General features: G+C 43.9%; 1 protein-coding gene across 1 annotated transcript in view; it reads left to right on the top strand.

The window, feature by feature from the left end:
* Nucleotides 1–8,235, top strand: part of LOC138288474 (olfactory receptor 1G1-like) — a 40,540-nt gene extending 32,305 nt beyond the window's left edge. Inside the window, exon 2 of the mRNA XM_069230030.1 lies at nt 7,031–8,235. Coding sequence (XP_069086131.1) covers nt 7,031–7,993 — 963 coding nt within the window. The 3' untranslated portion in view covers nt 7,994–8,235. The remainder of the gene's footprint in view (nt 1–7,030) is intronic.
* Nucleotides 8,236–26,395: the final 18,160 nt, after the last annotated feature.

Genomic DNA, 26,395 nt, shown 5'->3' with positions numbered 1-26,395 from the left:
TACAGCGGCTGACGACCATCATTGGCTAACCACCACAAGAAGACCGCCATGGAGACTGTGTTTGTAATAGGCTCGGTGGTTGGCCGCAGTGCTGACAGCCCTTGAGGTCGGGCCACCTAGATGCAAGCCACCATCTTGCCACCGGTCTGCCTTTTTTGCTTCTGCGACGCCATCGCCAACAGCATCAGCTCGCATGCCCTCACCTCCACAGACTACATCATACTTGGTGATTTCAACTTTCACTTAGAAAACCCACAAGACCACAACACTACCTCCCTCATAGACAACCTCACCAACCTCGGACTCAAACAACTGGTCACCACACCCACCCACTCAGCAGGACACACGCTCAACGCTATTTTCACCTCAAGCCAACACATAGCCTACACCCACACCACTGAACTCCTCTGGACTGACCACTGCTGCGTCCACTTCTCCTTCACCAAACCCCCCACACACTACCATCAACACACCACACCCTACCGCATGTGGGACAAGATCCCCACAGAACGACTAAACTCCCAAATGGCCCACAACACCCCCCACACCAACAACCCCAACACAGGAGCACACAACCTCTCCAAATGGATCACTACCTGCGCAGACACACTAGCCCCCCTCGGAAATCACATCGCCACCCGCAAAATCAAGAACGCCCCATGGTTCACCCCTGAACTCCAAGACTCCAAGCGCAAATGCCGCCAAGTTGAGAAAATATGGAGACTAGAGCCTTCCACAACCAACCTCTCCACCCTCAAAACCACCATTCGCACCCATCACCAACTCATACGCACCGCCAAAAGAGATCACTACAAGACACGCCTTGGCAACAACTCTCAAAACAGCAAAGAACTCTTCACCATCATCAATGAACTTTCCAAACCCAAAGCCAGCAACATAGACCCCCCACACACACACACACACACAGCCCCTATGTGAAGCCCTTTCCAACCACTTCCTCCACAAAATCCTTGACATCCACAACAGTTTCATGCCACACACACCCACCACACAAACCCCTCACTCACCCAACCCAACCCCCACTCAGGACCCCCCCACCACACTCTCCACATGGACCCCCACCACACACGAAGAAACCAAAAAAAACATGAACTTCATCCACTCCGGTTCCCCCTCCGACCCCTGTCCACACTGCATCTACAACAAAGCTAGCCCTACCATCGCCCCCATACTCTACTACATAATCAACTCCTCTTTCGACTCCACCACCTACCCAGACCCCTGGAAGCACGCAGAAATCACCGCTCTCCTAAAAAAAAAACAAGCCGACCCAGAGATCCTCTCCAACTACCGCCCCATCTCCCTCCTCCCTTTCCCCGCCAAGGTTGCAGAGAAATTAGTCAACACCCGCCTATCCCACTTCCTAGAAGCAAACAGCACTCTTGACCCCTCACAATCTGGGTTTCGCAAGAACCACAGCACAGAAACCGCCCTCATCGCATGCACTGATGACATCAGGACCAAAGTTGACAAAGGCGAGACTGTCGCACTCATCCACCTAGACCTCTCCGCAGCCTTTGACACCGTCTGCCACCACACACTCTGCACACGCCTCCACAACATAGGAATTCGCCACAAAGCCCAAGACTGGCTCACCTCCTTCCTCACCGACCGGACCCAAAGAGTCCGCCTTCTGACCTTCCACTCCAACAATACCACGATCACCTGGGGAGTCCCCCAAGGGTCCTCCCTCAGCCCCACACTCTTCAACATCTACATGATCCACCTAGCCAACATCCTCCGAGCACACGGAATCACTATCCTCTCCTATGCAGATGACACCCAACTCATCCTCTCCCTCACCCGCAACCCCACCACCGCCAAAACCAACCTACATGCCAATCTCCTCGACACCCCCAACTGGATGACAACTAACCACCTCAAGCTTAACTCCAACAAAACCGAGATCATCATCTTCGGCCCCAACAAAACCACATGGGATGACTCCTGGTGGCCCACCGCCCTAGGCCCCGCACCCACCCCCGCAACCCACGCACGCAACCTCGGCATCATCATCGACCCCTCCCTCTCCATAACACAGCAAATCAATGCTCTAACCTCCTCCTGCTTCCACACACTCCGCACTCTAAAAAAATCCTTCAAATGGATTTCCCCTGAAACCAGAAAGACAGTCACCCAAGCACTCATCAGCAGCAGACTGGACTACGGTAACGCCCTCTATGCCGGCACCACACTCAAACTCAAACGCAAACTCCAGAGAATCCAGAACACAGCTGCACGCCTCTTCCTTGGCCTCCCCCCCACGAACGAATCTCACCACACCTCAAATCCCTTCACTGGCTCCCCATAGACGAGAGAATCACATTCAAGATCCTCATCCACGCACACAAATCTCTCCACAACACCGGCCCAACCTACCTCAATGAAAGAGTTAACTTCCACACTCCCACACGCAACCACCGATCAGCCGACCTCGCCCTAGCCACAGTCCCCCGCATCCAAAGCACCACCACAGAAGGCAGGTCTTTCTCCTACCCTACCCCCAAAACCTGGAACTCCCTCCCCACCGACCTTCGCAAAACCAAAGACCTACTGGTCTTCAGAAAGAACCTCAAGACATGGTTGTTCGATCAGTGACCCTCCCTGCCCCCCCGTTTCCCCTCCCCTAGCGACTTGAGACCCTCACAGGTGAGTAGCGCGCTCTACACATTTTTTTGATTGATTGATTGATTGATAGGAGGCAGTCCAGCCTGTTTGCATTGTAATACAGCAGTCTGGGACTGCCAAACTCGTAATCAGGCCCATAGCCTTCCCCCTCCTGTGCAACAGTAGTAAATGTTTGTAGGATTTGGTATTCCTATTGCTGTCTGCACAACAGTAGGGAAAGTGTTGGACTTTGAAGAGATAACATTTACTATTCCTACTTCAGTCTGTGCAACAGAATGGGAAGTGTCGGACTCCAGACTGTGCAGCGATGGCAACAATTTTGAACTTTGGAGGGATTAAATGTAATATTCCCACTCCAGTCTTTGCATCAATAGCAAATGAATTGGACTTTGTAGGGATTCGATTCACTATTCCCACATCATTCCGTGAAACCGTAGGGAAAGCGTTGGACTTCAAAGAGGTGAATGTTTCTATTGCCACTCCAGTCCATACAACAGTAGGGAAAGCATTGCACTTTGAAGTGATTACATTTGCTATTTCCACTCCCACTTGTGAAACAGTAGGGAAAGTGTTGGAATTCATATGGATGAAATGTACTATTCTCTCTCCAGTCTGTGCAACAGTATGGAAAGTGTTGGACTTTAAAGGGGTTACATTTTCTATTCTCACTCCAGTTCATTCAACAGTAGGGGAAGTGTTTGACTTCCAAGGATTCATTTTACTATTCCCCCAGAAAAATATAAAAAATGTAATTTCAAAGCATTAAATACATTACAAACAAATAACATTTAAAAATAAAAAAAAAACAAATGAGATATTTAAAAAAAAATTCCGAAATGTAAAAACAAATACCAATATATACAAATATTTGAAAATTATGTTTAACCAATATTAGGAAATCTATTTGAGACTGGGAACAATAGATATACTATTCCCACTCCAGTGTATGCAACATTAGAGAAAGTGTAGGACTTCATTAGGACTTAACCAGTGTTAAATAAATTATTCCAACTCCAAACAGCGCAACAGTAGGGAATGTGATCAACATCAGAGGAGTTAAATTTACTGTTTCAACTGTAGTCTGTGCAACAGCATGGAAAGTACTTCACTTCAAATACATAACATATTTGAATAACTCTATTAATTTAGAACAAATAAAAAACTCTTTATATGCACATTATTAATTAATATATATATATATATATATATATATATATATATATATATATATAAACAAAAAATAAACAATTACATAGTTATTAAATAATTTAATAATTAATTATAAATTAACAAAATGCTATTTATCTATTATTTATTTAACTTCCATACTGTGGCCCTCATTATGACTTTGGCGGTCTTTTTCAAAGACTGCCAAAGCCACAGGTGCCAGAGGACCACAAGTGCTGGTGATCTTCTGCCCACCATATTACAGGTACTTCTAGATTTTTGCCACATTTTTGGCAGAAATGCAGCACTAGTCGTGCTGGCGGGTAGAAGTGCTGGGGTGGTTCTACCACCGGCACCGCCCTGCCAGTAGGACACCGCCCGCCATATTATGTGCAGTAATACGGCCTGGTGGTGTCCTGATGGAGGGGAGCTGCTGGTGGTGGAAGCGCCCCTTCCCTGCCGGACAACATCCTCAACGGACCAGGTAAGTCGTTCGTCCGACAGGGGAGGGGGTGGAGGGTGTTGTGTGTGCATTTGTCAGTGGGTGTTGTCTGCGTGTGTGCATGAATGTGTATGCGTGGTTGAATGTGTGTATGAATGTAAGTGTGTATGCGTGTGTGTATGTTGTGGTGAATGCGTGTATAAGTGCTGAAGTGAATGCGTGTATGGATGCATGTGAGTGAATGCATGTATGTCAGTGTTGGTGAATGAGTGTATGCGCGGTGCATGTGGGTGTTTGTGCGTGTATCTTTATGCAGGGAGGGGGCGCTGTAACTGGTAGGGGGTGCAGGAAGGGGTGGCACTGTACCTGGTGGGGGCCCTGTACCTGGTGGGGAAGTGAGGGCGCTGTAACTGATAGAGGGTGGGGACTAGGGAAGGGGGCGCTATAGATGGAGGGGGTGGGTGGGTGTCAGATTGTGCTTGCTGGGGTGATGGTGGGGGAGTCGTCTACCGGTGACAGGGAAGGAATTACCTGTCACTGGTAGCCTTTCCATCAGGGTTTTTGTTGCGGTGCTACCGCTGCTAAGACCCTGGTGTAAAGGTGGCTCATAATACCTCTGCGGTCTTCTGTGGACTGCCGGGTCAGAGATGCTCATCTCCGGGCCAGCGGGTCTGACTGCCCTGGCAGTACAAGTGGGGATGTGGCAGGTTGGCAGAGCAACCAGCTAAGGTCATAATGTGGCAGTCTTCACTGCCAGCCTGTTGGCGGTGAAACCACCACCGTGGCCATGGTGGTCAGTAGACCGCCGGGGTCATAATAAGGGCCTATATCCCCAACAGCCTAGCAACACCACTTAAATAAAAAAAAAAAAACAAGCATAACACACTTACCAAAATCAATAATCAACTACATACTTAATAATAAATTAATAACTAATAGACAATGTATTATTACTTAATTAACTTCCTACTCTATGTCCCTACAAACCCAGCAGCTAGCATCTAATACACAACTTTAAAAAATAATTATATCACACTTTACATAATAACATTAAACAATATAAATATAACACAATTTGCATAAGTATTCATTAATTAAATGTATAATATTAAATTAATAATTAATTGTTATATAATAGTATTTTAAAATTACAAACTATATATAAATATAGCATTAACATTTAAATAAACAATAATAACACATAAACAAATATATACTGATACTTTTGACAACTCTATTATTGAAAACAATATTAACAACAATGATATTATTGACAACAGTATTACCTGAAAAAAATCGATATTCTTGACAATAACATTTTTGCATCACAATATTTTTCCCGCTATTTCTGTAACTCGATATTCAATGTTTTTTTCCAAATACCGACGGAGTACCTAGATCTGCAGAGGACTGCCCCGCTGCTTGATGTTTGCCTTGTCCACAGAGTACTGCCTTACTCCTACCTGAGGATTGACCTGCTGCACGAGGCCTGCCTGCTTCTTTAGAAGGCAGAGTGGACCTGCTCCCTTCATCCCAGGCTAACACAAGTGACTCAAAAGGTCCGTTGTCTCACCTCTTGTTTAGAGATACAGGGACACAACAAGCTCCAGATGTCTCCCTGTAATAGTCTTTTTGCCTGCTGCAATTGAACCTGACTGGGCCTGTAACTGGATCTGCCTGAGTCCTACTGGCCTCTGCATGAGTGAGTCCCAGGTCCCAAGAGGTATACCCTCTGGTCTTGCATTCTTCTGCCAATAAAGGTAAAATGCTGAAGTTTTGGGCTCCTCATGTCCTCAAATGGGCCCATTAATGCTCAATTGCTGCCACCCGTAACAACTTTATATGTGAGGCTCCAGTGAAGCTGCTCCTCATAGCTTTCTCAACTGCAAACTGGACGCTTTGTCCCATACTTTGAGAAGGTAACTTTTTCAGTGGGACTAAGCTGGTTCTTGTATCAGACCTACACTCCATTGCAGTTGGCCTGAATTTGTGACTGTCTCCCAGTCTAGCATAAGCAGAAGACTGCAAGTGTTGTTTTGTGTTTTTAGGGGTCATGCTTATCTGAAACTTTGAAGTTGTATACCCTCTGTTCTACTAATTGAATTTCCGTTGTTCCGATAAAAATGTATTCATTAAAGTTTACTCTGTTTTCTAGATTGGTGTGGGAGTTTTCTTCTGTTGTGTTTTCACTTTCTTACTGTTTGTGTGCTGCATAAATACTTTACCCACTGCCTCTAACTGAAGCCTGACTGCTTTTGTGCCTAGCTACTAGAGGGCTAAGCACATGGTTATATTGTAAGTTTTAGTGGTTTTACTTGAGAAGAGCTTCCACTCCTTTCAACCAATAACCCAGTTTCCTCCACAAAGTTTGTAGATGAGGTGATTATATTAGTTTTTATGTCCAATGACAATTTGTTTTTAAAAAAAGCTTATAATTCATCGTTATAACGTATCTTTGGTCAGCAATGAACTATCCCCTACCATTCTCTTGATAATGACCATCGACTCTGGTAGATTGTCACTGAACTCAGAATAGCTGATGCTATAAAAAAGTAAATGATCATAAAACTTTTAAGATTAAATTTAAAGTGTTAAGGGCATATCTTAATTCAGATTGATTTAAAGATGGTATTTTTCTTAAGGTAAATAATTGATCATTTGTGGTTTAGAAGCAGGTCAAAATACGCTTTGTTCCCAGGACACTAACCATTAGACTGCGCTTTTCCTTTTTGTCTGTAATTTAATCAAACATTTTTTCTTTCCTTCCTGTAGATGACAATTCTAATTAAAATGGAACAAACAAACCAAACTTCAGTCTCAGAGTTCTTCCTTATGGGCTTTGCCAGCTACGCACATCTACAGTCCACATTCTTTGCTGCTTTCTTGATGAGCTACTTGTTTGCTATGTTTGGAAACTTCCTGTTTATCGTCATTATATTTTCAGATACTCACCTTCACACTCCCATGTACTTTTTTCTGGTCAACCTTTCTGTTTTGGACATCTGTTTTACCTCATGTATCAGCCCCAAGCTAATGGCAATTTTGCTATCTGAGACAAAGTCTATCTCATACTATGAGTGCATGACACAGATGTTCTTGCTCTCCTCAGCACTGGGCACTGAAGTCTTGCTTCTCACAGTGATGGCATTTGATAGGTATGTGGCCATCTGCCTTCCTCTGCATTACACACTTGTCATGTGTAAGAAGGTATATGTTTCCTTGTCAGCTACGGTGTGGACTGTTGGAATTTTAAACTCCATGCTTCACGTCGGCTTGATCCTGAGGTTGTCTTTTTCTGAAAGAGTTTTTCTGGACCATTTTTTCTGTGAAATACCAGCAGTAACCAAGGTTTCACTGTCGGATTCCCACAATGTGAAACTTGTGACCCTGGTGGCAGATATCTTCCTTGGCATGATGTGCTTCTTTTTTATAATTGTTACTTACACATACATTATCTCATCCATTATCAGGATTCGCTCTGCCGAGAAAAAGAGAAAAGCCTTTTCTACCTGTGCATCTCACTTACTGGTTGTGAGTTTGTTCTTTGGAAGTATTATCTACACCTATGTCCTTCCTGCTCTGAACTTTGGAGGTAGCAATGACAAGGTTTTGTCTGCCCTGTATGCTGTTGTATCTCCAATGTTAAATCCAATGATCTACAGCTTGAGAAACCAGGAGGTTAAGCGAGCCTTACTTAAGATCCTTTTCAAAAATACTTTACCAATAAGAAAGTAACATACATTGGTGACAGTGTTTTTCTGCTATGCTGTATGTTAATGTGATTGTGAGTACTTCCCCTGAAGTTCATTAATCAAAGAATGATTTCATATATTTTTAGTAAAATACTGTACATGTTAACAGAATGACAATTAAATTACACAAGGGATTGGTCAAAAGCCTTTGATTAAATATTATGTATGAATCTGCTCTCCAAAAGGCAAAAAAATAGCTATGTTTTTAATTGGACCTTTGGTAATGTGAACATTGTCACTTGTGATGTTTCTAAACAACTGTGATGTGAGTAAAACATTTAAAAAACACACTATGGTTCCGCAAAACATCTGTTCACCAATAAATGCCAAATAGAATTTGCAGTGAATTCTAATATTCAGTGAAATATTGTTTAGTAGAAACAATGAAAGGTGGAGTGCATAATGATTTCCCTGATGACTAAACACCAATTTTACAAAAATATATAGTAAGAAATTATGCAACTACCGGAACATTTAGATGTAGACATTTTATTGTAGGGTTTGCCTCAAAAGTAGTATCTTTACTACTGTTATCTACTTAGCATGACTTAGCATACCAGCTTGTAAAATTGAGTTGCAGTGATGTGACTTCTTGGTGTAGTGGAAAGACTGTAGATTATGTTGTAGACTGCCAGAGTGCCTTATGATTCTATGGCAAATCAATAGACTTCAAATGAACATGGTCTCATGTATATTTAAAGTATAGGGTCTCATAATGTCTGCACAGATGAAGAGGATTGAGTATTCCGTTGCAAATGTGTCAGAGTACTCTTGTACTCATTTGGAGATGGTGGACTTTAAGTATTGGCTCCATCAATTGAATAATTCCACTGATACCTGGAGGGATTTGGGGGCTTCTGAGAAAGGACATTACACCACCCATCCTATTTAGGGTGGATAATGCAATGCCTTTTTTCCTGTCTGTCACCAAAAGAGAAACATGGTGGAGACGGACAGGTAGGAAACAACAATGAATCCATCTCTCTAAGTGAATACTCTGAAACTGTGCAGGTATTTAGCTTTCTGTTTTTCAGAAAGAAGTTCTTGCTTTTTGGGGTTTGTTTCTGAAAAACAAATGTTTTGTAAAAGTGAGATAGATGGCCTTAAAAAATGATGTCAGTTGGGCAACAAACCTTTATTATAGTGAAAGCAACTGCCCTGACAGTATTTCCTTTCAATGTAGAGAGATGATTGCTGGGCCGAAGGTCATCTCTGAGTTTCGCAGGTAGATGCTGGAGGTAATTTGAGGCACCACTGTATCTGCTAAATCAGGCCATAAATTCTGCTGCCTACACAGCTGACCTAAAATTGTTATCTCATGAGCTGTTCTTCCTGCATCTACTGTACTGTCTTGTAAAGTTAGTTAATGAGATGTACACAGCCCCATTTCAGTGAAAATGTGCTCAATATGCAGACACTGAATGAAGCCATACCTTGGTATCTTATTTAAGAGAGATAAATACATTTCACTCTGGTTTTAGTACCATTTCCTATGCCAAAATGGTGATTTAGCCAAATGGTAGTAGCCATTTAGCCACATCATTTTTGCTACACTTTGCCATATTTAGCTGAGGTAGAAAGAGTCTCTTAAGGTTAACACAAGATAGAATTACTTTTTATACTGCTTGTCACACATACAAGGAGGAAATCACCTCCATTGATTGTTTTTGTGCAGGAAGGTTCCCCTCCCTGCACAAAAACAATCATCCCCACAATGCAGGCACCCTCGCACAACAGTGCATGGCTCCCTGCGTTGGGGAATGACAACATTTGTGCACCAGCGCAGGGGGAGAGGACAGAAATGCACTGTATCTTGTAGATACAGCATATTTCTGCCCTTTCCCGATGGCACAGGGTGGCGCAACAAGGCACTTGCTACTCCGCCCTGCACAATGAGCCTTGTGAATATGACCCAAATCGTTTAATAAAAAAAAAAAAATTAGGATCCTATGGTAAAATGAAGTATTTTCCTCTTCACTTACAGTAGATTTGGGTCTAAAATTTCCATCAATGTTCAATTATTTAAATAGCAGAGGATCTAAACCCTCATCATGCAACCATCTATTCCTTGAATCTTCTTTATAAACAGTTCATATAATTGTGAGCAGTGACAAATTATATCTACACTATTCCCTCCAAGTGAGTTATTTGCTTTTATGTATCCCTGAATTTCCCTTGTGTGAGAAAACAGGGCTGATTGCAGAGGCCCCCTAACTTTTTGCCCCCATTTTACACTTTTTGCTGGTGATTTACTGACTCTTGGCTGTGCCCTGGATACTGCTTACCAGTCCCAGGGCCAGTGCTCTGTGTTAAATGGATATGCAAATTAGGCTAATTATAATTGGCTAAGTTAACCTACCTATAAGTCCCTAGTATATGGTAGGGCATGTAGGTTTAGGGACCTCAGCATAGGTAGTGCACCCATAGGTGCACTGCTGAGGTGCCCAGTGTAATTTTAAAGGCAGGCCTGCCTTGCTGGCTACTTTTAAATTAAAGTTATATGCAAATTCGACATTGGAATTAAAAGTAGTTCCAAAGTCTTAAACTACCTTATTTTTACATATAGGTCACCCATAAGGTGTGCCCTATGTGCCCCTAGGGCTGGGTGCCATGTAACTATAAGCAGGGGCCTTATAAAAATAGTTTTATAAGCCCTGGTGAGGTAAAAACAGCCAAATTCGTTTTTCCCTCATTGTAGTAAATGGCCTTCATAGGCTAGAATGGGGAGACTTTATTTTAATTTTTTTAATCTCCTTGAACGATGCATACCAAGAATTTGGTATCAAATTAATTGTTGTAATAAATCCCACAACTTCCAGTTGTGGGATTTAATATAACTTGTTCAGGTAAAGAGTTTTAAACTTTACCTGAAAAGTTGCCAATTTCAGCCCTGCATTGTTTTTGCTGCTGTGCTCTGATTGGCCAGCCTCTAGCAGTCTGGCCAGGATACCTTGATGAGGTGTGAAGTGGCCTGGCTTCACACAAAGGAATGTGCCTGTGGAAGGGAATATCCCATCAGCAGATGGTGAGGCAGGAAGAGGGAGGGCTGCCAAGCTGGTCTTCAAAGGCAGAGAAGGACATTTGGAGCAACCAGCAACACCCCCACATCCTGCAACCCCAGACAACTAGGTGCCCCCTTGATTAGATTAGGAGAGGGCAGGAGAGGGGTGTGTTTATGATTTTTAGCCACACCAGTGGTTGGGCTCAGCCAGATGTAACCTCCAAAAATCAGATTCAGCCATGATGGATTTTTAGAGCATGTTTCCTCCTTGGATTGATGTTTGCCACACTTCCCAGGAAGTGGTCATCACAGGGGGAAGGACCCTGCACCTGATTGGAGAACCAGGACCCCCCTGCTTTTCACCCAGGAGCAAGGATAAAACTGGCAGACCTGCACCCACACCTCAGTTCCCTACCACATCCAACAAGGATGAACTACAGAAGAAGAAGGACTGCCCTGCTGGCACCCTGGCCTGCACCTGGAACCTGCATTCAGAAGGACTGCACCAGCTGCACACCTGGGCTTCACCACAAGAAGGACTTTGCCTGGCTTCAGCTGGTTCAAGGAGGGACTCCCTGTTTGCTACAGGTGAAAATTGCTAACCAGAGTCCCCTGCACCAACTCCTGAAGAAAGCGACCTGCTGACCACTGTCCAGTGGCCAAAAAGGAGTTTGCGCCAGGTGCATTCTGGGAGTTGTAGTCTGCACCCCAAGTACCATCTCAGAACTGCTGGACCCTTGGGGTGAGCTGTGGACCCCAAAAGAACCTTAAAAGGACATCTGGGAGAAGCACCAGAAGTTTGGAGAACTTTTGAAAAAAAGCTCCATAGAGGGACCGACCCGCCGCAGCAACTCTTGCCAGCTTGCCTCAACCGTGACCCGGCCTGATTTGCTGGTTCGTCCTGGTAAAGAAAATCTCAGAAAAAGAGACTAAGTCCGAAGGTAAAAAGTTGACCAGGACCTCCCAGCCAGCGTATCCGAGGAGGGCTCTATGGACATCTGATCAAGATCCAGGTTTACCCCGGTTGAAGGATTTTCACCTCGAAAAAACGACTAAGTCCGAAGGTAAAAATCTCCACCGAGGATTCCCGCATCGTGTATCCGGAGAAGGGCTCCAGGAGGTCGGATTGGACTGGCAGGTTCGTCCCGCTGAAGAAAATCTTCGAAAAAGAGACTATGGGGGTCATTCTGACCCCGGCGGGCGGCGGTTGCCGCCCGCCTAGAGGGATCCGCCATTTGGCCGCCCCGCGGTCAAAAGACCGCTGGGGCCATTCTAACTTTCCCGCTGGGCCGGCGGGCGCTACCTAAGGCAGCGCCCGGCAGCCCAGCGGGAAAGGGGCCTGCAACACAGAAGCCGGCTCCGAATGGAGCCGGCGGTGTTGCAGGTGTGCGACGGGTGCAGTTGCACCCGGCGCGCTTTTCACTGTCTGCTATGCAGACAGTGAAAAGCATGCTGGGGCCCTGTTAGGGGGCCCCAGGACACCCGTTCCCCCCAGACTGTTCCTGGCGGTGAAAACCACCAGAAACAGGCTGGCGGGAAGGGGGTCAGAATCCCCATGGCGGCGCTGCTTGCAGCGCCGCCATGCAGGATTCGCCCAGCCGGGGGAAATACGGCGGGAAACCGCCGGACCCGGTTTTCTGACCGCGGCTTTACCGCCACGGTTGGAATGGGCTTTGAAGCACCGCCAGCCTGTCAGAGACTGCCAGGGTCAGAATGACCCCCTAAGTGTGAAGGTAAACTTTTAACCGAGGCCTCCCGCGGCCTGTAGCCGAGCAGGGCTCCATCGCGGTCGGCCTTAAACTTTTACTTTGCCCCGGTCGAGGTGCAACCAGATGACCCGATTGGCGCTTTTTGTTTCGCAAAAAAATTATAATTCTTTAAAAATTCATATCTCCGGTTTCCCTTATCCGATTTTATTCGTTTTGGTGTCATTTTAAAGATAAAAATATAATCTATTTTTATGAATTGGTTTTGGATTTTTAAACTGTTTCCTGTGTTTTATTTAATTACTGTTTTGTGATATTTGAATGCTTTACACTCTGTCTCCTAAATTAAGCCTTGACGCTCGTTGACAAGCTACCAAGGGTTGAGCTGGGGTTAATTTACTGAGACCTAACTGGACCTTAGTGGAGGTTACTGACCTATTGCTAAGTGTAGGTACCTACCTGCCCTTACCAATAACCCATTTTCCAACACCTTGGCTAATTACTTTAACACTGTTAGTGGCAAATTTATGGAAAGAGCTGCACATTCCCTGCGCCCCTTAGCGCCACCCTACCGCCACCATGTGTGCACCGTATTTAAAATACGGCACACCGTGGCGCAGGGTAGGGGGAGATAGCATCATTTTTCATGACGCTATTGATGTACTCTACAGGAGGAGTGCCAAAATGTTTCTGCTACTCCTGCAGAGTACATAGGGGCCCATTCTAAATAGTGGAAGCCCCCTTTTAACGGCTGCTCTGAACAGGCGTTAAAAGTGCCGTAAAAAATGCGCAAGGAAATCCTATAGATTTCCTTGCACCTTTTTTTGCCTCCCCTGATGGGGGAACGCCCCCTTTGCATACATTATCCTGGACGCAGGCATAATTTGACACAAAGGGTTACACAGTCTGTAATTACGGCACAGGTATTTTGGCCTCTAGGACCACAAAACCATCAAAAATAATGACATTAATGTGGCGCAAGGTGGTGCTAGTGGCTTATAAATTTGTCCCTTAGTGTGAACGTCAGCTAATGGCCAATGCCTGCACACGCTCTCCAGTGTGTCTGTTGGCCATTGGCCAATGCTGTGTAAAGTTTAAAGGAAACCTCCGGTGCTTGAGCTGCCCCTCTCCCTCCCATCTGCGGTGTCATCATGTCACGAGGCCCATTGATTTCACTAATCTCCACAGGCCATTGAAGAGAGAAGAGAATGAGTTCTGTTGACTATGTCTGGTGGGAATGTCCCCTGAAAAAGATTTCTCTGCATTTCAAGTTGCACTGGTTGTAAAAGAGAGTGTTTGTACTTTTTCACCGGCTCTCCCTGTACTCACTGCTAAGTGCTATGTGGAGCTTGCAGTATAGTTCCTACTGCTTATGCTTTGCTTTGTTGCTTTTTCTCTGCTTTTTCTGCTTATTGCCCTGTTTCAGGACCCCACTGCCTCCCCTTTGTACTTCCTGCTCTTTTGCTGCCCCACTATGCACCAATGTTTTCCTACTCTCTGTACCACTTCCATGCCCTCCCTCACTCTAGGACCTACTTAATGGCAGTCGCTGTGCATCAGCATAGCAGGCACACCGCCATCTTGCTTAAGGGAAGCCCGTCTGTACCCATCCATGCCTGAACTGCGCCCAGTGCAAGGACCCCTTGTCTTCCCACCATCTGCTGCTACTCTGCAGAGAAGCTCCTGGTCCTCAACACCAGATGCCAGGACTCCTGTTGATGCATGTCTACCCCGCGCTCTGAAGAAGGACCTTTAACCTGCTGCCACTATCACTTCTCCTGCTTCACAGGACCACCACCTACCTACACAGAACACGAATACCTCCCAGAAGACCACCATCAACCCAGAACTGCTACACTGATACCCTGCTCAATGCCTGTTCCCTCAGCAAATCTGGGACACCATCACCACCCTCACCCCAGAGGTCACCTTCATCCTTGAACCCCAAACCCGCCTCCAACCCTGACTTTTCCACTAACACACATGCTGGATTGAAGATGATACACCAGGGCTGCCTCAACAAGCATGGCAGAGGAATCACCATAATATTCAAGGAAGCCATCCAATGCTTCACTATGAATTACAACCTAATGCCTGTCATGGAGCACTTTAACTTCCTACTGCACATTGACGCCAAGACAATGCTAAGAGGTACCCTCACATACAGACCACCAGGTCCCCGTCTGGCTTTCTACGACACCATCATCAACATCATCACCCCCCTTGCCATCACCTCTCCCCAATAGATCAATAGATGCTGCTCAGCGACCTCAACTTCCACATTGAGAACCCCAAGGACACTAACTCCACATTCCTACTGGAGAACCTCAGCAACATTGGACCCCCCCCAAGTAGTCTTCAAACCCACCCACAGAACTGGACACACCCTAAACACTATCTTCTCTTCCAGTGACAGAATCAAATTCACCCACACCACGGAACTCTCCTGGACTGACCACACAATCATCCACTTCATAATCTCCCAGTCCCAGCACACCATCACCAAGCACCAAAGTGCCACCCACAGCAGCAGGGGTAAAGTAACTGAGAGCCAATGGATGCAGGCTTTCAGCACTACACCACCCAACACAGACCTTGATCAGGCCGCCCACAACGTCTCCACCTGGATCAGGAAATGGGCCAAGAAGTCACCCCTCTGAAACCGGTAAAAACCAACAGAACGTCAAGACAAGCCAGCTCAGAAGCACCAAAAGTAACTGTCTTCTATTTGAGGAGCGATGGAACATCTCCAAGGACCCCTCCGACAGAGTGAGACACAAAACAGCACCGGTGCATCAAAGAGGCTAAAATAACAGCCAACAACTACTGCATCAACACCGCAGCCAGCCACAACAAGGAACTCTTTAAGATCATCTAGGAATTCTCCGATCTGACTGCCAGAGAAAACACAGTATACCCCTCACAACACCTGTGCGACTCTGGGAATCACTATCCAATTGCTTCCACAGCAAGATTGCCAACATCTACAACTATTTTAACCCTCAACTCACTTTGTCCAGTTTTAAGTGCTCTGAAAGGGGTACCATGGCATGGCAGAACTGGGAACCCAAAGCAGCCCTGACAGTTTTGTCAGACCAACCCTGGGATGGGGTAGGGTGCAAGTGTGAAGCCTTGTTTCTTTTGTTAATGGGGGCTGATATTGCAGCACCGCTGCGAAACTGGCACCAAATAAGAACCCCAGCCCCGACCCTTCCAGCCTCCCAGGGAAACACCCAATGCCCGCTACGGTCAGTCTAGCTCTGGACCATTAGTTGCAGGAGGACAAGAGGCACCAGTGGGGAATGATAACATGTGCTCTGTGTGTAAGGCCTGTATCACAGAGCGCAAATGAGGGGGATGTGGCACAAGAGAGGGTCATGGCACAAGAGGAGTTTGTGACATTTGTTCTCTATTGAATTACCACCATCGATTTGCATTGTTCAGAAGTGATGAAGACTATCACTTCACTAATATATCCTTTAGTTTATCCCAGCAGTTTTTAAACACCATTAACAAGGAAGTTGGGAACCAGACCACTGTGATCAGGTTTATTCTTGCAGACTCACCACTGACCCGAAACTGCAGGTGCCTCTCTTACTTCTTCCTTCTCGCCTACCTCATGCCTGTGGTGTACAATATTGGGGCCATCTTCCTGTTTTAGAATGATGTTCACCTTCACTCGTCCACGTACTTCTTCATCAGTATCCTCTCTTTTGTGGATCTCTGTTACTACTCAAATATCACTGCCAAGATGCTGATGAGCTTATTAGTTGAGAAGAACATTATATCCGTGAGTGGAGGTGCTGCATTTGTACACCACATGGCTATTTATAAACTATTACATTATGTGATTCTAATGAAGGAACAAATATGTAATCACCTTGCAGCTGTACACTACATAGGACGTGCGGAGTGTGAAAGTTATGTCTACATTATTAACATTTAAACTGCATTTTTGTGACCTTTTTACATTGTTTAAGCTCTCCTGAGTGAATACTTCCCTTAATCAGGTCATAGTATACTCATCAATTGCATTTTCTGTGTTATACCTTTAGAAGTATCATACACAAATATTTTCATCTCTATCCTTAATCTATTCTTCAGCAGGAGGTGCAGACCCTTCTCTACCTGTTCATCCCACCTTCTGTGTGTTGCTGAATCTCATTTATAGGTTTTATTCAGAGCACTGGCCCTGGGCCTGTTTAGCATAGCCCAGGGCACAGTCAGGATCAGTTAGAACCAATATGCGTCAGAAACTTTGGGGTGAGCATACTAAAAGTATGACTTTCTCACAGTACTTCACAAAATAACTTAACATAAATGAACATGTAACTCTTCATCAGAGTTCAGGCTGTTAGGAGATTTGGTATTGAGGTCAATAATTAGACAAGATTCCCTCTTCCTCAACCTGGCCACTCTAGCTCCACCCCAAGGATCTCCTTCCACTCTTTCTTACTACTCGCATGGTAAGGTGTAGAGGTGTGGCTTCTGGAGAACTGCCAGTGGGTGCCAGTGCCCTGCATCTACACCTGCACCCAGGACTACCAGAAGTGACTCCAAAGATTAGTTTGCTGGCCTGTTCAGGTTTAGAGCCACAGGAGCATACCAGGGTCTCACCATCTTCAGGCCACACCTGGGTCTAGGCTGAGTGAGTCCTAATCCCCCAAGAGGTGTCCGAACAGCCCTGGACCCTTGGTTTTCGTGCTAAAGGTGCCTAGATGGGCAATTTCTAAAAGAGAGGACTGAAACAAAATATGGCCAAAACTAGGATTAGACCGGGACCACCTGCCCACCTATCTGCCTCAGATGCATTGCTGTTCTGATTGACTTTGTGGTTTCTCCTTCTACATCCTTCTTTATATCAGCAAATCTGTTTCAGTGGCCCTTTGCCAAAGGGGTATCTGACCCCATGGAACTGTCTTAGGCTATAGCCTTGTGCTTCATCCGAAAGGAGATTTTTGAATGACATTACAGCGACTAAGTCCAAAGGAAAAAAACTTTCACAGCCACTTCACTCCACAACAATCAGATGACAATGCTCCCTCCTTGGACACTCCTGCAGCCTTGCCATGTTGAACTTCTACCTTGTAAGACAATTTTCTTTAGGATTTTCAATATGTCCGATGGTTTGAAGAGCGCTGACTTGTATCCGAACCATGCTCCATCACAGTTTGCCTTAACTTTCAACTGTGACCAAATCTCATTCAACTAGATGTCTGCGGTTGGTGCTTTGATCTTCTAGGCACTAGATTTCACTTAAAACTTTTAAAATTCATAACTTTCTACTGATTGGATGTGTGTTGTTTTGCTGTCAAATAATTTATTAAAATTCACTCTTTTTTAAAAAAATTGTTGAGGATTTTTCTTGTGTTGTGCTTACCCCTTATTACTGTTTGTGTGGACTTTATACACTGCTTCTAAGTTACGCAAGACTGCTTTTTGTGCCATGCTACCCAGGATTAAGCGTAGGTTAATGTAGTGACTTTTCTCGGTAGTTTACCTTGTAAGGGATTGTGGCTATTGCTTGATCAGGGCTCACACCCCAGTCAACCAACAATCTAATGTCTCACAATTGGTTTCTCATGACATGCCATTGACAACTGAATATAAGGAGTATCCCTGGGTGTGTAAATGTCTGTCCCTCCTGTCTATTCCTGAAGATATCTACTAGTTCATTGAGCTACCACATGTTCCCTAGGACTGTATGTGATGGTACCTGTGCATTGAGTACATGTGATCTAATTATATGTATCCTCGTCCTAGGACGATGTTTAAATCACTGTCCAATAATAGAGAGAGGGGATCATAACAATATCATGTCTATTAAATCTTGAAAAAAATAGCAGCAGTCTGGTTTGGAGTCAATCACTGAAAAGAGCTGTCCGGAAGCCCCTTTCTGTATCTGTACGTTGTATGTTGTGTTTGGTGTGTGAGGTTTGTTGTGTATGTGATTAGATGAATTCCTGCCAGGCACCTAAACCTGTCTCTAGATATGACAGAAAAAGATAAATTATGATATGCAAGGCAGGTTCATAACCAAAGGGAATCATATGTAGAATATTTAATTAGCTCCTTTGGGCACATGCGTAATTCAGAAGCAGTGGTACCTTAGAGGATATTATGTCTCCCAAGGAAATAGGTGCATATTTAAATGCCACAGCTGTACCATATATGTATTTAGGCCAGTTTGTGGGACAGATGCATCTGTGACCTAGGTAAGGATGGCTCATTTGTAGCTCATGATGTGTTTTTGCAGATTATGCAAAGTATTATTAACAAAGAGGTAGGTGAATGGTCCTATTTTCTTTTATGTGTGCACACTAGGTATAAATAGGTGGTTGGTTTTTGAATCGCTTGCCCCGCAGAGCTTAATGTGCTTCACACATAACATTATCCTGTGACTACATTGGCAATGGCATTTTCAGATTTTTCCTAATTATGTCACAGAGTTGTGTAGGTTAGTAGGGTTGAATTACTAGGGCCACCTCATAGTTTTGTTTATTGATAGTTGATAAAAGATAAAACCAACATTTTAAATAAACTCAAATGTTTTTCTTTATTCAGTTGAATTGATGCCATTTGTTATGGTGCTGCATTTAGGCCCTTGGGAAAACTACCTCTATCTATCTGGTCATGTTTGTTTATTTACCTGCTTGTTTTAATGGCAGCATGTATCAATTAGATATGGTCGTATAACACATTTGTTTCATTGGCTTTATGATGAATAATGCTGGAGACTGGATCACTGATCGGACAATGTAAGGTTCTCAGAACAACAATGTAGGATGATTCTGTTAGTCTAACATAAGACATGTTGACCTCTTTGCTTAACTGATTACTATAACTCATAATATTCACAATTTAACACTTGCTTGAGCAGTTCACAATTTAGAACTGAAAATACCTTTAGCAAGCATTTAGAATTAGGCACATAGGCCCATATTTATACTCTGTTTGTGCTGGATTTGCATCATTGTTTTTACGCAAATTCGGTGCAAACTTAGCTCCATATTTATACTTTGGCGCCTAGCGCCAAATTTATGGAGTTTGAGTAATTTTTTGTACGTGAAAACCTACCTTGCACTAATGACATGCAAGGTAGGCGTTCCCCTGCAAAATATGACTCTAAGGCATGTGTGCCTTATTTATCCTCCGGCATCAAAATGACGCACAGGAAGAGGCGGGCCTAAAAACATGGCCCTCAGCCAGATTTGCGCTGTTTTTTTCACGCCTGGGTCAGGCCAGGCGTTAAGGGACCTGTGGGCTCATTTCCATGCTGGGAGACCATGGAAACAGTCCACAGGTGTCCTTCCCTGCACGCAGGAACACCCCCAGCCACCCTCGCCCACCCATGGAGGACACCCATGGATGGGGGGACCCATCCATGGTGAGTGCAGGTAAGTGCAGGTAAGTATATATATATATATATTTTTAAGTGGTATAGGGGAGCCTAACTTAGGCCCCCTTACATGCCACTGTGCCCAATGGCCATGCCCAGGGGACAGAAGTCCCCTGGGCATGGCCATTGGGAAGGGGGGCATGACTCCTGTCTTTGCTAAGACAGGAGTCATTTCCATGGGGGTTGTGCGACAAATACTGGCGCAAGTCAGGTTAGAGCCAATATTTTTTACTCTAACCTGACTTTGCACCATTCTTTGGCGCACACTCTTCCCTTCGCCTCCGCTGCCCGATTAGAGTCATTTATTTTGCTGCTAACCAGGCCGCAGCGCCGGCTAACATCATTCCACAAATAAGGTGCTCGGCTGGCGCATTGGAATGGCATTAGCCGGAGGTAAACTTCTTGACGCAAATCTGCCAAAGCGCTGATTTGCGTCAAAAAGTATAAATATGGGCCATAGTCATAAGCCATGAAATTTGCTTTCATTTTAGCATATGCTCGATGCTTTATGCTTGTATGAATAACAATGCACAACCTCTAATGAAGGGGGCTGTTCACGGGGTTGTGGCTCTTTCCACCAAGAAACTATGAAAGGACAGATGTGCAGGCCGTGTTAGTCCCTAAGTACGCGAGCCCAAGGCACATCAATAAAGCACATGCAGGACAATGTTTAAAGTTAAAAGCATGAACGTGTGTTCAAAATATAATAACTTCGGAAAGAAAAATATAGTTAGTCAGTTTAAACAAGCATTAACATAGCTCATAAACGAGAGATTCGAAATTAAATCTGGAGAATAGCAAATCAAAATATTGCACAGATTCAAGTAACAGTCCGATTGCTCAGTAATGAAGCATGGAAAAGTATGAAAAAAAAAATATTTTAAGTACAGAAAGTAACAGTAAAACTGACATAGGGACTGCTCAGTTTAAAGACAAGTAAGGTCCTGCACATGAATATTATAAATCAAAGAACAGTCCGTCATAGGGAAATGCTTGATCAAAGCCTCGGGAAAGTGTGACACACACCCCAGAATATAGAATTTTAGAGGAGCGAAAAAGTATTCTCTCAACATAACGTGAGTGACTGAACTAATAAACTTACATGACATAATAAAACAATATTTCAGCAATTGTATTACACTAGACAGACTAGTCTAAAGATCTGCCTAAATAATAATATACTAGTTTCTCATTTAACTTACATTCTAGGGGAAATGGTATTGCTCTGCTGAACAATAAATCATTTAAATGAATAAACATACAGTTGTGGCGAAGAGTTTTGACTAACAGCCTCGATTATTTGCAACATTGTGAGAACATCTCCGGCATGGCTTCTTTGGAAACACATGTTAGATACACTTTGATAAATTGCACAACAAAACAAATCCTATTTTGACTATTTTCTTGCTAATGGAAAATAATCCAGCAGGCTCTTAAACGTGATGAATAAAACAGCGTTTCTTTTACAGGCAATCGGAAGCCCAGTTATATCAACCTGACTGGTTATGCTAACATTTGCATTAATAAGCCTGCTGCGCACTAACGCCATTAAAGATTAAGAAATTTGAAGTTCTGGGAATGCATCGACCCTGATCATCTCACCAAACCACAAAACTGAGTCAGAAAACATTAGAAAATTCACCAATGAGGCTTTTAAGTTCAAAAGCAGCTCTCCATCAGTTGAAAAAAAACACAAGTAACACATTCCTTTCCAAGTACAAATGTCAATCCTAAATGGGACAGTTCCAGTGATGAATGCGTAACAAACTCCATACACACATCACTCATAATATATTGTTGAACAACATATGACACTCTTGAGCTCATGTATTGGCACCAGTACAGACATTAACCCATGAAAGGGACCTCAACTGAAAATTTACTATCACCAAATATATACGCACAAAGTAGTTCCTGACAGAAGGCAAAGTTGCTCTTCTAAGCAAAAGAGAAAATATTTCCTACAAACTCAATCAACAGGACAACGGGAGGAATGAACGAAGGAATGACCATGATTGACTGAATAAACACAAGATGATAGGAATATATGCCCCATAGTTATACTTTTTTGCGCCGCATTTGTGTCGTTTTTTTACACAAAATCGGCGCAAACTTACAAAATACAAAGGCCCATATTTATACTTTTTGACGCTAAACTGCGCTAACGCAGTTTAGCGTCAAAAAATTTAGCGCCGTCTAACGCCATTCTGAAGCGCCATGCGGGCGCCGTATTTATGGAATGGCGTTAGCCGGCGCTAGCAGACCGGTGCTGCCTGGTGTGCGTTGAAAAAAAACACGTAGACCAGGCAGCGCCGGCGTAGGGGGAAAATGGCGTTAGGGCGTCTTAAAATGGGGCAAGTCAGGTTGAGGCAAAAAAAGCGCCTCAACCCGATTTGCGCAATTTTTTTCGACGCCCAGACGCCATTTAAATGACTCCTGTCTTAGTAAAGACAGGAGTCATGCCCCCTTGCCCAATGGCCATGCCCAGGGGACTTATGTCCCCTGGGCATGGTCATTGGGCATAGTGGCATGTAGGGGGGCACAAATAAGGCCCCCCTATGCCACCAAAAAAAATTAAAAAATATAAAAAATTATACTTACCTGAACTTACCTGAATGTCCCTGGGGTGGGTCCCTCCATCCTTGGGTGTCCTCCTGGGGTGGGCAGGGGTGGCAGGGGGGGTCCCTGGGGGCAGGGGAGGGCACCTGTGGGCTCATTTTGAGCCCCCAGGCCCCTTAACGCCTACCCTGACCCAGGCGTTAAATAGTGGCGCAAATGCGGGGTTTTTTGACCCGCCAACTCCCGGGCGTGATTTTTGCCCGGGAGTATAAATACGACGCATTTGCGTCGCCGTCATTTTTTTAGACGGGAACGCCTTCCTTGCATCTCATTAACGCAAGGAAGGCGTTCACGCAAAAAAATGACGCTATTTGCCCATACTTTGGCGCTAGACGCGTCTAACGCCAAAGTATAAATATGGCGTTAGTTTTGCGCCGAATTTGCGTCGAAAAAAACGACGCTAATTCGGCGCAAACGGAGTATAAATACGGGCCAAAGGGCCTTATTTATACTTTTTGATGCAAAACTGCACTAACGCAATTTTGCACCAAAAAGATTTGCACTGGCTTGCACCATTTTTTAGCACCAGCTGGGCACCATATTTATGGAATGGTGCAAGCCGGTGCAAAGGGTAGTCTAGCTTAAAAAAAAAAATGACGTTAGGCAGGTTTGAGTCAAAATAAATGACTCTAACCAGATTAGCATCATGTTTTGATGCTAAGGGGCATATTTATACTCTGTTTGCACTGAATTAGCGTCATTTTTGTTTACTCTAATTCAGTGCAAAACAAACTCCATATTTATACTTTGGTGCTAGACCCGTCTAGCACCAAATTTATGGAGTTAAAGTCATTTATGGGAAGTGGAAACTTACCTTGTCTTAATGAGATGCAAAGTGGGCGTTCCCGTGCAAAAAATGACTCTTAGGCCTTAACGCCATATTTATACTCTCATGCAAAAATGGTGCAAGGGAAGGAGGAGGGGTAAAAAAATGGGGCAAAGCTTGCTTTGCCCCATTTTTTAAAGCCTGGGTCAGGGCAGGCGTTGGGGGACCGGTGGGCCTATTTCCCCACCAACACCAGAGTGACTGCGGAGGATGGGGGATCCCATCCCAGGCAAGTACAGGTAAGATTGCATTTTTTTTTTTTTTAAAGTGCCATGGGGGCCCTGAAGGGGGCCCCCATACGTGGCACATGGTGCAGTTGCCATGCCCAGGGGACCCCTGTCCTCTGTGTTGGCCATTGGGGTGGTGGGAATGACTCCTGCCTTTTCTAAGGCAGGAGTCATGTGGCATGGTAGGTTTAGCACCATAAAATGACACTATTCTGGTTAGAGTCATTTTTTTTTACTCTAACCTGCCTAAAGTTATTTTTTGGTGCTAAACTCTCTTCTTCTATACTGCCAGCCCCACCCGACTAAAGTCATTTTTTTTTACTCTAGCCTACCCTTTGCACCGGCTTGCACAATTCCATAAATATGGTGCCCGGCTGGTGCACAGAAATGGTGCAAGCCGGTGCTAAACTTTTTGGTGCAAAACTGAGTTAGTGCAGTTTTGCAGCAAAAAGTATAAATAAGGGTCATTATTTTGTACGTTTGCGCCACTTTTGCATAAAAAAATGACGTTAATGCGGCACAAAAAAAGTATAAATCAGGGCCTTGGTGCTAGACGGGTCTAGCACCAAAGTATAAATATGGAGTTAGATTTGCACCGAATTAGAGTAAAAAAAATGACACTAATTCGGTGCAAACAGAGTATAAATATCCCACGGAGTATAAATATGCCCCTAAGTATGGCGTTAAGGCTATAGAGTCATTTTTTGCACAGGAACGCCTACCTTGCATCTTATTAGGGCAAGTAGGTCTCCACTTTAAAAAAATGACTTTAACTCCATAAATTTGGCGCTAGAGGGGTCTAGCACCAAAGTATAAATATGGAGTTAGTTTTGCACTGAATTAGAGTAAAAAAAATGACACTAATTCGGTGCAAACAGAGTATAAATATGCCCCAAATTTTGTAATTTTGCGCCGATTTTGTGACAAAAAACTACCCAAATGCAGCGCTAAAAAAGTATAAATATGTGCCTCTACAGTATGTGCAGTTTCTACATTGGGTCAAATCTTTAAGCTTCAAAACATTCAAATTGAAGAATAGTATTAACATGGAAGACGTCTGACAACTGCACAAGGCATACTTGCCCATAAAGAACTGAACATCTCACTTGTGAATAGCAGTAACATATAGCACACCCTAAAACTGGTATTCGTAGATTGATATATATTTACCTCTGTCCATACATTCCAACCATGGACATTGATGATTTTCCCAAAGATTACGAATGCCTCAATAACACTGACAACCCTTCAAAATGAAACACAGGCATATTTTGGAGAAGCACAGCCTCAGCACTGAACTTGACCTGGCATGAATATTCTCACATCCCCTGCATCAGAACACTTACAAGTAGCCTCAGAGGCTGCTCACATGACACGCTGGTCACAGAAATGTTGTCTACTAGACCCTGTATTCACATATCACATTTATATTTTATGCATTCAAATATAGGAAAAAAAACATTTTCTCTATATGTTCCCATGTGGCTATCCCTGTCATGGATGTGGAGCTCTCCACCTGCAGGTGAAACTATACTAATAATAGTAACAAATACCAGCAGCCAAATTTACAAAAATGTTGGCATAGTGCAGAACAGTAAGTCATCTTCCTGCGCTGCCTTGCATCAACAGGAAAGGGCATGAATGAGATGTATTTATGAATGAATGAATAATCTTTATGGTACAGTTAATAAAAACCATTACAATGGTGTACCATATGTTGCCAGCGTAAAATCAAATTTCATTTTCATATAAAATGTGTAAATATTACACTTCTTAAATAAAAACAGCTTAAAAGGGAAAAATAGTCCGTAACCTTGGTCTTTTTGGAACCCCTCCTGTCTCATTGTTCTATTCATTTTCCTAGAGATTTCTTCTCAGTCTTCTTTAAAATTTTCACCATACGTGAGTTCAGGATTGGGTCACCTGGTTTAAGGCATGCTATTACTGCCTGCCTGCATGTCCTTATACCACATTGATTAAAAAGCAATTTTAGCAGGCATTTTCTCTCTTGCTCTAAGGCAGGGCACAGACATAAAGGCGAATCATATTCCTCTTCCCCTTATTACATAACCTATGAATTTCACTAGGGCTCTCCTTACCCCCTGAATAGTCTTTATTATCACCAGGTAACTTCCCTAGGCAAATATATACAGAAATTCCATTCTTAGAACAGGGGACCAGCCTTCTTCGAAATAGAGCTGCTGTTGTAGGCGTTTATAATCATTTAGTACCCCCCAGGCATGCGATCTTTCTGATAATATTTCTTTGTCATTCAATAGAGATAGCATCTTGGTTTTGTTGTTTACCACTCTTTTGAAACATGCTACAGATAGGTTACTTTCCCAGCTTTCTTGCAGCCCTAAATCATTTATTGCCTTGTCCAGAGCGCAGCCGGATGCTCACTATTTCTTTGGAGTTCTTGCCACAAAACCTGACACAGGTAATTTCTCTTATTTGTTTTTATTCTATATCAAGTTTTCATGTAGGCCGCTTTTCTCGCTATTTTCTGGTTTATTAGCCCAAACTCCAAGCGTATTGGTGCTGGCGATGCATTTGGGGTCTGTGAAATAGCTGTCTATATGTTCTTATTATACTTGTATTTGGACA

The sequence above is a fragment of the Pleurodeles waltl genome, chromosome 4_1 (genome assembly GCF_031143425.1).
Source record: "Pleurodeles waltl isolate 20211129_DDA chromosome 4_1, aPleWal1.hap1.20221129, whole genome shotgun sequence".
Taxonomy (NCBI): Eukaryota; Metazoa; Chordata; class Amphibia; order Caudata; family Salamandridae; genus Pleurodeles; species Pleurodeles waltl.
This window is presented reverse-complemented; position numbering and strand designations above follow the sequence as displayed.